Raw genomic sequence first — 13900 nt, forward strand, 5'->3', positions numbered from 1 at the left:
GACTGTTTAGTTATTTTCGGTAAAGTAACGTGGGTAGACTCTTTAGTTATTTTTGGTAAAGTAACGCGGGTAGACTCTTTAGTTATTTTTGGTAAAGTAACGTGGGTAGAGTCTTTAGTTATTGTCGGTAAAGTAACGTAGAGAGACTCTTTAGTTATTTTCGCTAAAGTAACGTAGGTAGACTCTTTAGTTATTTACGGTAAACTAACCTAGGTAGACTTATAGTTATTTTCGGTAAAGTAACGTGGGTAGACTCTTTAGTTATTTTCGGTAAAGTAACATAGGTAGACTCTTTAGTTATTTTCGGTAAATTCACGTGGGTAGACTCTTTAGTTATTTTCGGTAAAGTAACGTGGGTAGACTCTTTAGTTATTTTCGGTAAAGTAACGCGGGTAGACTCTTTAGTTATTTTCGGTAAATTCACGTGGGTAGACTCTTTAGTTATTTTCGGTAAAGTAACGCAAGTAGACTCTTTAGTTATTTTCGGTAAATTCACGTGGGTAGACTCTTTAGTTATTTTCGGTAAAGTAACGTGGGTAGACTCTTTAGTTATTTTTGGTAAAGTAACGTAGGTAGACTTTATTTATTTACGGTAAAGTAACGTAGGAAGACTCTTTAGTTATTATTGGTAAAGTAACGCAGGTAGACTCTTTAGTTATTTTCGGTAAAGTAACGTGGGTAGAGTCTTTAGTTATTTTCGCTAAAGTAACGTAGGTAGACTCTTTAGTTATTTACGGTAAACTAACCTAGGTAGACATAGTTATTTTCGGTAAAGTCACGTAGGTAGACTCTTTAGTTATTTTCGGTAAAGTAACGTGGGTAGACTCTTTAGTTATTTTCGGTAAAGTAACATAGGTAGACTCTTTAGTTATTTTCGGTAAATTCACGTGGGTAGACTCTTTAGTTATTTTCGGTAAAGTAACGTGGGTAGACTCTTTAGTTATTTTCGGTAAAGTAACGCAGGTAGACCCTTTAGTTATTTTCTATAAAGTAACATAGGTAGACCCTTTAGTTATTTACGGTAAAGTAATGTCAGAAGACTCTTTAGTTATTTTTTGTAAAGTAACGTAGGTAGACTTTATTTATTTACGGTAAAGTAACATAGGTAGACTCTTTAGTTATTTTCGGAAAAGTCACGTAGGAAGACTCTTTTGTTATTTTCGGTAAAGTAACGCGAGTAGACCCTTTAGTTATTTTCGGTAAAGTAACGTAGGTAGACTCTTTAGTTATTTTCGGAAAAGTAATGTGGGTAGACCCTTTAGCTATTTTCGGTAAAGTAACTGGGTAGACTCTTTAGTTATTTTCGGTAAAGTAATGTGGGTAGAGTCTTTAGTTATTGTCGGTAAAGTAACGTAGAGAGACTCTCTAGTTATTTTCGGTAAAGTAACGCAGGTAGACTCTTTAGTAATTTTCGATAAAGTAACGTAGGTAGAAAGAATGATAGATCACGACGTGATCCATTATTTTGAAGGCCGTTGCTTGTGCGGCGATTGAAACGTCATAATCTATTACTGCGTGATGACTTTACCGAAACAACTAAAGAGTGTGGATTCCTGCCGTCACGAAAGCTTCAAATCAAGAACAATGCCGGCATTCTTTACATTAGCCTCGAATAATCATGCTCACTCGTCCACCTTCTCCTACTCATCTTCCTCCTCCTCCTCCACCTCCTCCTCATCCTGCACCTCCTCCTCCACCTCCTCCACCTCCTCCTCCACCTCCTCCTTCACCTCCACCTCCTCCACCTCCTCCTCCACATCCTCCTTCTCCTTCACCTCCTCCTCCACCTCCTCCTCCTGCACCTCCTCCTGCACCTCCTCCTCCTGCACCTCCTCCTCCTCCACCTCCACCTCCTCATCCTTCACATTCTCCTCCTCCACCTCCTCCACCTCCTCCTCCACCTCTTTCACCTCCTCCTCCACCCCCTCTTCCCCCTCCGCTTCTTCAACTCCTCCACCTCCTCCTGCACCTCCTCCTCCTCCTCCTCCACCTCCTCCTTCTCCTGCACCTCCTCCTCCTTCACCTCCTCCTCCACCTCCTGCACCTCCTCCTTCTCCTGCACCTCCTCCACCTCCTCCTCCTCCACCTCCTCCACCTCCTCCTCCTCCACCTCCTCCACCTCCTCCACCTCCTCCTCCACCTCCTCCACCTCCTCCTGCACCTCCTCCTCCACCTCCTCCTTCTCCTGCACCTCCTGCACCTCCTGCACCTCCTCCACCTCTTCCACCTCTTCCACCTCCTCCACCTCCTCCTTCTCCTGCATCTCCGCGTCTTCCTCCTACTCCTCCTCCTGGAACTTCTCTCCCAGGGGAAGCTCCTTCCTGCATGGGCAGAGGGGCCACACGACAGCAGGAGGCACCGATTGGCCAGCGCGAGTGAATGACGTATGGAGTGTATAGTGTAGTGTATAGTAGTTTATAGTGTAGTGTATAGTGTAGTGTATAGTAGTTTATAGTGTAGTGTATAGTGTAGTGTGTAGTGTAGTTTATAGTAGTGTATAGTGTAGTGTATAGTAGTGTATAGTGTAGTGTGTAGTATAGTGTAGTGTATAGTGTAGTGTATAGTATAGTGTATAGTGTAGTGCATAGTGTAGTGTAGTGTGTATAATGTAGTGTATAGTGTAGTGTATAGTGTAGTGTATAGTGTAGTGTGTAGTGTATAGTGTATAGTGTAGTGTGTAGTGTAGTGTATAGTGTAGTGTATAGTATAGTGTATAGTGTAGTGTATAGTGTAGTGTATAGTGTATAGTGTAGTGTATTGTATAGTGTAGTGTATAGTGTAGTGTATAGTGTAGTGTATAGTAGTGTATAGTGTAGTGTATAGTGTAGTGTATAGTGTAGTGTATAGTGTAGTGTATAGTGTAGTGTATAGTAGTGTAGTGTATAGTGTAGTGTATAGTGTAGTGCATAGTGTAGTGTATAGTGTAGTGTATAGTGTAGTGTATAGTATAGTGTAGTGTATAGTGTAGTGTATAGTGTAGTGTATAGTGTAGTGTATAGTGTAGTGTATAGTGTAGTGTATAGTGTAGTGTATAGTGTAGTGTGTAGTGTAGTGTATAGTGTAGTGTATAGTGTAGTGTATAGTGTAGTGTATAGTAGTGTATAGTGTAGTGTATAGTGTAGTGTATAGTGTAGTGTATAGTATAGTGTATAGTGTAGTGTATAGTGTAGTGTATAGTGTAGTGTATAGTATAGTGTATAGTGTAGTGTATAGTGTAGTGTATAGTATAGTGTATAGTGTAGTGTATAGTGTAGTGTATAGTGTAGTGTATAGTATAGTGTATAGTATAGTGTATAGTGTAGTGTATAGTAGTGTATAGTATAGTGTAGTGTATAGTGTATAGTAGTGTAGTGTATAGTGTAGTGTATAGTGTAGTGTATATTAGTGTATAGTGCAGTGTATAGTAGTGTATAGTGTAAAGTGTAGTGTATAGTGTAGTGTATAGTGTAGTGTATAGTGTAGTGTGTAGTGTATAGTGTATAGTGTAGTGTATAGTGTAGTGTATAGTGTATAGTGTAGTGTATAGTGTAGTGTATAGTGTAGTGTATAGTGTAATGTGTAGTGTAGTGTATAGTGTAGTGTATAGTGTAGTGTATAGTGTAGTGTATAGTAGTGTATAGTGTAATGTATAGTGTAGTGTATAGTGTAGTGTAGTGTATAGTGTAGTGTATAGTGTAGTGTATAGTGTAGTGTATAGTGTATAGTGTAGTGTATAGTGTAGTGTATAGTGTAGTGTATAGTGTAGTGTATAGTAGTGTATAGTGTAGTGTATAGTGTAGTGTATAGTAGTGTATAGTGTAGTGTATAGTAGTGTATAGTGTAGTGTATAGTGTAGTGTATAGTGTAGTGTATAGTAGTGTATAGTGTAGTGTATAGTGTAGTGTAGCGTATAGTGTAGTGTATAGTAGTGTATAGTGTAGTGTATAGTGTAGTGTAGCGTATAGTGTAGTGTATAGTAGTGTATAGTGTAATGTATAGTGTAGTGTATAGTGTAGTGTATAGTGTATAGTGTAGTGTATAGTGTAGTGTATAGTGTAGCGTATCACAGCGTAGCACTGACGACCTGGGCTCCAGCGCGTGCCTCTCCGCCGCCGCCTCTCCGCCGCCGCCGTCGCCGTCGCCGCCGTCGGCGTCGCCGCCGGCAACGACGGCCATCGCCACGGCCCCGCCCCCGCTCAGCGCCTCCACCGTGTCGGGCAGCGGCCGCCGGAGCGTCTCGGTCAGCAGCCACGGCACGGCGCTCGCCAGCGCCGACGTGCAGCCGTAGGCGGCCAGGGGCAGGGCCGGAACGACGTCACCGGCCAGGATCACGAGGGGCGCCAGGAGGCCTCCGACCCTCGCGGCCACCGAGCACGCGCCAAGGCCGTTCTGCCTGCGCAACGCCGCAGGGAACGAGCGGAGGGGGCAGGGGGGCACGAGGACACAGGTCCAGACAGGTTCAGACAGGTCGAGACAGGTCCAGACAGGTTCAGACAGGTTCAGACAGGTCCAGACAGGTTTAGACAGGTTCAGACAGGTTCAGACAGGTTTAGATAGGTCCAGACAGGTCCAGACAGGTTCAGACAGGTTCAGACAGGTCCAGACAGGTTTAGACAGGTTCAGACAGGTTCAGACAGGTTTAGATAGGTCCAGACAGGTTCAGACAGGTTCAGAGAGGTCCAGACAGGTCCAGACAGGTCCAGACAGGTCGAGACAGGTCCAGACAGGTTCAGACAGGTTCAGACAGGTCCAGAGAGGTCCAGACAGGTTCAGACAGGTTCGGACAGGTCCAGAGAGGTCCGGACAGGTCGAGACAGGTTCAGAGAGGTTCAGACAGGTCCAGACAGGTTCAGACAGGTTCAGACAGGTTCAGACAGGTCCAGACAGGTTTAGACAGGTTCAGACAGGTTCAGACAGGTTTAGATAGGTCCAGACAGGTTCAGACAGGTTCAGAGAGGTCCAGACAGGTCCAGACAGGTCCAGACAGGTCGAGACAGGTCCAGACAGGTTCAGACAGGTTCAGACAGGTCCAGAGAGGTCCAGACAGGTTCAGACAGGTTCGGACAGGTCCAGAGAGGTCCGGACAGGTCGAGACAGGTTCAGAGAGGTTCAGACAGGTCCAGACAGGTTCAGACAGGTTCAGACAGGTTCAGACAGGTCCAGACAGGTTCAGACAGGTCCAGACAGGTCCAGACAGGTCCAGACAGGTTTGAGACAGGTCCAGACAGGTCCAGACAGGTCCAGACAGGTTCAGACAGGTTCAGACAGGTCCAGACAGGTACAGACAGGTTCAGACAGGTCCAGACAGGTCCAGACAGGTCCAGACAGGTTTGAGACAGGTCCAGACAGGTCCAGACAGGTCCAGACAGGTTCAGACAGGTCCAGACAGGTCCAGACAGGTTCAGACAGGTTCAGACAGGTCCAGACAGGTTCAGACAGGTTCAGACAGGTACAGACAGGTTCAGACAGGTTCAGACAGGTCCAGACAGGTTCAGACAGGTTCAGACAGGTTTAGACAGGTCCAGAGAGGTTCGGACAGGTCCAGAGAGGTCCAGACAGGTTCAGACCGGTTCAGACGGGTTCAGACAGGTCCAGACAGGTTCAGACAGGTCCAGACAGGTCCAGACAGGTCCAGACAGGTTCAGACAGGTTCAGACAGGTTCAGACAGGTACAGACAGGTTCAGAGAGGTTCAGAGAGGTCCAGACAGGTTCAGACAGGTCCAGACAGGTTCAGACAGGTTCAGACAGGTCCAGACAGGTCCGGACAGGTTCAGACAGGTCCAGACAGGTTCAGACAGGTTCAGACAGGTTCAGACAGGTTCAGACAGGTCCAGACAGGTTCAGACAGGTCCAGATAGGTTCAGACGGGTTCAGACAGGTTCAGACAGGTCCAGACAGGTTCAGACAGGTCCAGACAGGTTCAGACAGGTCGAGACAGGTTCAGACAGGTTCAGACAGGTTCAGACAGGTTCAGACAGGTTTAGACAGGTTCAGACAGGTCCAGACAGGTTCGGACAGGTTCAGACGGGTTCAGACAGGTCCAGACAGGTCCAGACAGGTTCACACAGGTCCAGACACGTCCAGACAGGTCCAGACAGGTCCAGACACGTTCAGAGGTCCAGACAGGTCCAGACAGGTCCAGACAGGTTCAGACAGGTTCGGACAGGTCCAGACAGGTCCAGACAGGTTCAGACAGGTTCGGACAGGTCCAGAGAGGTCCGGACAGGTCGAGACAGGTTCAGAGAGGTTCAGACAGGTCCAGACAGGTTCAGACAGGTTCAGACAGGTCCAGAGAGGTCCAGACAGGTTCAGACAGGTCCAGACAGGTCCAGACAGGTCCAGACAGGTTTGAGACAGGTCCAGACAGGTCCAGACAGGTCCAGACAGGTTCAGACAGGTCCAGACAGGTACAGACAGGTTCAGACAGGTCCAGACAGGTCCAGACAGGTCCAGACAGGTTTGAGACAGGTCCAGACAGGTCCAGACAGGTCCAGACAGGTTCAGACAGGTCCAGACAGGTCCAGACAGGTTCAGACAGGTTCAGACAGGTCCAGACAGGTTCAGACAGGTTCAGACAGGTACAGACAGGTTCAGACAGGTTCAGACAGGTCCAGACAGGTTCAGACAGGTTCAGACAGGTTCAGACAGGTCCAGACAGGTCCAGACAGGTCCAGACAGGTTTGAGACAGGTCCAGACAGGTTCAGACGGGTTCAGACGGGTTCAGACAGGTCCAGACAGGTTCAGACAGGTCCAGACAGGTCCAGACAGGTCCAGACAGGTTCAGACAGGTTCAGACAGGTACAGACAGGTTCAGAGAGGTTCAGAGAGGTCCAGACAGGTTCAGACAGGTCCAGACAGGTTCAGACAGGTTCAGACAGGTCCAGACAGGTCCGGACAGGTTCAGACAGGTCCAGACAGGTTCAGACAGGTTCAGACAGGTTCAGACAGGTTCAGACAGGTCCAGACAGGTTCAGACAGGTCCAGACAGGTTCAGACGGGTTCAGACAGGTTCAGACAGGTCCAGACAGGTTCAGACAGGTCCAGACAGGTTCAGACAGGTCGAGACAGGTTCAGACAGGTTCAGACAGGTTCAGACAGGTTTAGACAGGTTCAGACAGGTCCAGACAGGTTCGGACAGGTTCAGACGGGTTCAGACAGGTCCAGACAGGTCCAGACAGGTTCACACAGGTCCAGACACGTCCAGACAGGTCCAGACAGGTCCAGACACGTTCAGAGGTCCAGACAGGTCCAGACAGGTCAAGACAGGTCCGGACAGGTCGAGACAGGTTCAGACAGGTACAGACAGGTTCAGACAGGTTCAGACAGGTCCAGACAGATTCAGACAGGTTCACACAGGTCCAGACAGGTCCAGACAGGTTCAGACAGGTTCAGACGGGTTCAGACAGGTTCAGACAGGTTCAGAGAGGTCCAGACAGGTCCGGACAGGTCCAGATAGGTCCAGACAGGATCAGACAGGTCCAGACAGGTTCAGACAGGTTCAGACAGGTTCAGACAGGTTCAGACAGGTCCAGACAGGTCCAGACAGGTTCAGACAGGTCCAGCAGGTCCAGACAGGTCCAGACAGGTTCAGACAGGTTCAGACAGGTCCAGACAGGTTCAGACAGGTCCAGACAGGTCCAGACAGGTCCAGACAGGTTCAGACAGGTCCAGACAGGTACAGACAGGTTCATACAGGTCCAGACAGGTCCAGACAGGTTCAGACAGGTTCAGACAGGTCCAGACAGGTCCAGACAGGTCCAGACACGTTCAGACAGGTTTAGACAGGTCCAGACAGGTCCAGAGAGGTTCGGACAGGTTCAGAGAGGTCCAGACAGGTCCAGACAGGTCCAGAGAGGTTCGGACAGGTTCAGAGAGGTCCAGACAGGTTCAGACAGGTTCAGACAGGTCCAGACAGGTTCGGACAGGTTCAGACGGGTTCAGACAGGTCCAGACAGGTCCAGACAGGTTCAGAGAGGTCCAGACAGGTTCAGACGGGTTCAGACAGGTCCAGACAGGTCCAGACAGGTCCAGACAGGTCCAGACACGTTCATGAAGGGTTTAGACAGGTCCAGACAGGTCCAGACAGGTCCAGAGAGGTTCGGACAGGTTCAGAGAGGTCCAGACAGGTTCAGACAGGTTCAGACAGGTCCAGACAGGTTCGGACAGGTTCAGACGGGTTCAGACAGGTCCAGACAGGTCCAGACAGGTTCAGAGAGGTCCAGACAGGTTCAGACGGGTTCAGACAGGTCGAGACAGGTCCAGACAGGTCCACACAGGTTCACACAGGTTCAGACAGGTTCAGACAGGTCCAGACAGGTTCAGACAGGTTCAGACAGGTCCAGACAGGTCCGGACAGGTCCAGACAGGTCCAGACACGTCCAGACAGGTCCAGACAGGTCCAGACATGTTCAGACAGGTTCAGAGAGGTCCAGACAGGTCCAGACAGGTTCAGACAGGTTCAGACGGGTTCAGACGGGTCCAGACGGGTTCAGACGGGTCCAGACAGGTCTGGACAGGTTCAGACAGGTTCAGACAGGTTCAGACAGGTTCAGACAGGTTTGAGACAGGTCCAGACAGGTTCAGACGGGTCCAGACAGGTCCAGAGAGGTCCAGACAGGTTCAGACAGGTCCAGACAGGTCCAGAGAGGTCCAGACAGGTTCAGACAGGTCCAGACAGGTTCAGACAGGTCCAGACAGGTCCAGACACGTTCATACAGGTTCAGACAGGTTCAGACAGGTCCAGACAGGTTCAGACAGGTCCAGACAGGTCCAGACAGGTTCAGACAGGTTCAGACAGGTCCAGACAGGTCCAGACGGGTCCAGACAGGTCCAGACGGGTTCAGACGGGTTCAGATAGGTTCAGACAGGTTCAGACAGGTCCAGACAGGTCCACACAGGTCCAGACAGGTCCAGACAGGTCGAGACAGGTTCAGACAGGTTCGGACAGGTTCAGACAGGTCCAGACAGGTCCAGACAGGTCCAGACAGGTCCAGACAGGTTCACACAGGTCCAGACAGGTTCAGAGAGGTCCAGACAGGTTCGGACAGGTTCAGACAGGTCCGGACAGGTTCAGACAGGTCCAGACAGGTTCAGACACGTCCAGACAGGTCCAGACAGGTCCAGACAGGTTCAGACAGGTTCAGACGGGTCCAGACAGGTCCAGACAGGTCCAGACAGGTTCAGACAGGTCGAGACAGGTCCGGACAGGTCCAGACAGGTCGAGACAGGTCCAGACAGGTTCAAACAGGTCCAGACAGGTTCAGACAGGTCCAGACAGGTCCAGAGAGGTCCAGACAGGTTCAGACAGGTCCAGACAGGTCCAGACAGGTCCAGACAGGTTCAGACAGGTTCAGACAGGTTCAGACAGGTCCAGACAGGTTCAGACAGGTCCAGACAGGTTCAGACAGGTCCGGACAGGTCCAGACAGGTCGAGACAGGTCCAGACAGGTTCAGACAGGTCCAGACAGGTTCACACAGGTCCAGACAGGTTCAGACAGGTCCAGACAGGTCCAGACAGGTCCAGACAGGTTCAGACAGGTCCAAAAAGGTTCAGACAGGTTCAGACAGGTTCAGACAGGTCCAGACAGGTTCAGACAGGTTCAGACAGGTCCAGACAGGTTCAGACAGGTTCAGACAGGTCCAGACAGGTTCAGACAGGTCCAGACAGGTCCAGACAGGTCGAGACAGGTCCAGACAGGTTCAGACAGGTCCAGACAGGTTCACACAGGTCCAGACACGTCTAGACAGGTCCAGACAGGTCCAGACAGGTCCAGACAGGTCCAGACACGTCCACACAGGTCCAGACAGGTCCAGACAGGTCCAGACAGGTACAGATAGGTTCAGACAGGTCCAGACAGGTTCAGACAGGTCCAGACAGGTTCAGACAGGTCCAGACAGGTCCAGACAGGTCCAGACAGGTCCAGACAGGTTCAGACACGTCCAGACAGCTCCAGACAGGTTCAGACAGGTCCAGACAGGTTCAGACAGGTCCAGACAGGTCCAGACAGGTCGAGACAGGTCGAGACAGGTCCAGACAGGTTCAGACAGGTCCAGACAGGTCCAGACAGGTCCAGACAGGTCCAGACAGGTTCAGACAGGTCCAGACAGGTCCAGACAGGTCCGGACAGGTCCGGACAGGTTCAGACAGGTTCAGACAGGTCCAGACAGGTCCAGACAGGCTCAGACAGGTCCAGACAGGTCCAGACAGGTCCAGACAGGTCCAGACACGTCCAGACAGGTCCAGACAGGTCCAGACAGGTTCAGACAGGTCCAGACAGGTTCAGACAGGTCCAGATAGGTCTGGACAGGTCGAGACAGGTTCAGACAGGTCCAGACAGGTTCAGACAGGTCCAGACAGGTCCAGATACGTCCAGACAGGTCCAGACAGGTCCAGGCAGGTTCAGACAGGTCCAGACAGGTTCAGACAGGTCCAGACAGGTCCAGACAGGTCCGGACAGGTCGAGACAGGTTCAGACAGGTCCAGACAGGTTCAGACAGGTCCAGACAGGTCCAGACAGGTTCAGACAGGTCCAGACAGGTCCAGACAGGTCCAGACAGGTCCAGACACGTTCAGACAGGTCCAGACAGGTCGAGACAGGTCCAGACAGGTCCAGACAGGTCCAGACAGGTCCAGACAACTTCAGACAGGTCCAGACAGGTCCAGACAGGTCCAGACAGGTCCAGACAGGTTCAGACAGGTCCAGACAGGTCCAGACAGGTCCAGACAGGTTCAGACAGGTCCAGACAGGTCCAGACAGGTTCAGACAGGTCGAGACAGGTCCAGACAGGTCCAGACAGGTCCAGACAGGTTCAGACAGGTTCAGACAGGTCCAGACAGGTCCAGACAGGTTCAGACAGGTCCAGACAGGTCCAGACAGGTTCAGACAGGTCCAGACAGGTCCAGACAGGTCCAGACACGTCCAGACAGGTCCAGACAGGTCCAGACAGGTTCAGACACGCCCCAGACACGTCCAGACAGGTTCAGACAGGTCCAGACAGATCCAGACAGGTCCAGACACGTCCAGACAGGTCCAGACAGGTCCAGACACGTCCAGACAGGTCCAGACAGGTCCAGACAGGTCTAGACAGGTCCAGACACGCCCCAGACAGGTCCAGACGGGTTCAGACAGGTCCAGACAGGTCCAGATATGTCCAGACAGGTCCAGACACGCCCAGACACGCCCCAGACACGCCCCAGACACGCCGCAGACACGCCCAGACACGCCCCAGACACGCCCCAGACACGCCCCAGACACGCCCAGACACACCGAGACAGGTCCAGCCATGCCCAGGCACTCTCGGGTAATGCCCACACAACCCCAGGCAAAGTAGTGTAGTGCATAGTGTAGTGTATAGTAGTGTATAGTGTAGTGTGTAGTGTAGTGTATAGTGTAGTTTATAGTATATAATATAATGTAGTGTATAGCAGTGTATAGTGTAGTGTATAGTGTAGTGTGTAGTGTAGTGTATAGTGTAGTGCATAGTGTAGTGCATAGTGTAGTGTGTAGTGTGTAGTGTAGTGCATAGTGCAGTGTATAGTACCGTGTATAATGCAGTGTGTAGTGTAGTGTATAGTGTAGTGTATAGTGTAGTGTATAGTGTAGTGTATAGTAGTGTATAGTGTAGTGTATAGTGTAGTGTATAGTGTAGTGTATAGTGTAGTAGTGTATAGTGTAGTAGTGTATAGTGTAGTGTATAGTGTAGTAGTGTATAGTGTAGTAGTGTATAGTGTAGTGTATAGTGTAGTGTATATATCATCTTCACCACCATCCTTCAACCACTCACCTCACCACGGTGGGGAAGCTCTCGCTGGCAAAGAGGATGATGCAGGTGAAGGATGCGGAGAGAGCTCCCTTGCCCAGCACCACCACACAGGCACGAAGCGTCGTCATCTCTGCACTCACCCACACACTCACTCACTCACTCACACACTCACCCACTCACTCACACACTCACCCACCACTCACTCACTCACTCACCCACACACTCACCCACCCACTCACTCACTCACTCACCCACCCACTCACTCACTCACTCACCCACTCACACACTCACCCACCACTCACTCACTCACCCACTCACTCACCCACTCACTCACTCACCCACACACTCACACACTCACCACTCACCCACACACTCACTCACTCACTCACCCACTCACTCACTCACCCACTCACCCACTCACTCACCCACCCACTCACTCACTCACTCACCCACTCACTCACTCACCACTCACTCACTCAATCACCCACTTACTCACTCACCCACTCACTCACACACTCACCCACTCACTCACTCACCATTCACTCACTCACTCACTCACCCACTCACTCACCCACTCACTCACTCACTCACCCACTCACTCACTCACTGACACACTCACCCACTCACACACTCACCCACCACTCACTCACTCACCCACTCACTCACTCACCCACTCACACACTCACTCACTCAACCACTCACTCACTCACACACTCACTCACTCACTCACCCACTCACCCACACACTCACTCACACACTCACTCACCCACCCACCCACACACTCACTCACCCACACACTCACTCACACACTCACTCACTCACTCACCCACACACTCACTCACTCACCCACTCACTCACCCACACACTCACTCACACACTCACTCACTCACTCACCACTCACTCACTCACTCACCACTCACTCACTCACTTACACACTCACTCACTCACACACTCACACACTCACTCACTCACTCACCCACCCACACACTCACTCACTCACTCACACACACACTCAATCACACACTCACTCACTCACCACTCACTCACTCACTCACACACTCACTCACTCACCACTCACTCACTCACTCACACACTCACTCACTCACCACTCACTCACTCACTCACCCACTCACTCACTCACTCACACACTCACTCACTCACTCACCCAGACACACACTCACCCACACACACACTCACTCACACACTCACACACTCACTCACTCACCCACCCACACACTCACTCACTCACCCACCCACACACTCACTCACTCACCCAACCACACTCTCACTCACACACTCACTCACCACTCACTCACTCACTCACCCACTCACTCACTCACACACTCACTCACCCACACACACACACACTCACCCACTCACTCACCCACTCACTCACCCACACACTCACTCACATACTCACTCACTCACCACACACTTACTCACACACTCACACACTCACTCACTCACCCACCCACCCACACACTCACTCACCCACACACTCACTCACACACTCACTCACTCACCACTCACTCACTCAATCACCCACTCACTCACTCACACACTCACTCACTCACCACTCAATCACCCACTCACTCACTCACACACTCACTCACTCACCACTCACTCACTCAATCACCCACTCACTCACTCACCCACTCATTCACTCACTCACCCACCCACTCACCCACACACTCACTCACCCACACACTCACTCACCCACACACTCACCCACTAACACACTCACTCACACACTCACTCACCCACTCATCCAATCACTCACTAACTCACTCACTCACCCACCCACCCACACACTCACTCACTCACCCACTTACTCACCCACACACTCATTCACACACTCACTCACTTACCACTCACTCACTAAATCACCCACTCACTCACTCATCCACTCACTCACTCATCCACTCACTCACTCACACACTCACTCACTCACCCACTCACTCACTCACTCACCCACTCACTCACACACTCACTCACCACTCACTCACTCACCCACCCACCCACACACTCACTCACACACTCACTCACACACTCACTCACACACTCACTCACCACTCACTCACACACTCACTCACCACTCACTCACACACTCACTCACTCACACACTCACTCACACACTCACCCACCCACACACTCAC

The 13900-nt window shown here is 50.8% G+C and overlaps 1 protein-coding gene across 1 annotated transcript in view; it reads right to left on the reverse strand.

Moving 5' to 3' along the window:
* Positions 1–2191: 2191 nt before the first annotated feature.
* LOC142907513 (solute carrier family 22 member 6-like) overlaps positions 2192–13900 on the reverse strand; it is a 53197-nt gene continuing 41488 nt past the window's right edge. The window contains exons 9-11 of the mRNA XM_076057103.1: positions 11766–11874; positions 4064–4372; positions 2192–2321 (exon numbers count right to left, since the gene is read on the reverse strand). Coding sequence (XP_075913218.1) covers positions 2279–2321; positions 4064–4372; positions 11766–11874 — 461 coding nt within the window. The 3' untranslated portion in view covers positions 2192–2278. The remainder of the gene's footprint in view (positions 2322–4063; positions 4373–11765; positions 11875–13900) is intronic.

Source organism: Petromyzon marinus, chromosome 79 (assembly GCF_048934315.1).
Source record: "Petromyzon marinus isolate PM22_M1 ecotype Great Lakes invasive population chromosome 79, UKy_Petmar_22M1.pri1.0, whole genome shotgun sequence".
Taxonomy (NCBI): domain Eukaryota; kingdom Metazoa; phylum Chordata; class Hyperoartia; order Petromyzontiformes; family Petromyzontidae; genus Petromyzon; species Petromyzon marinus.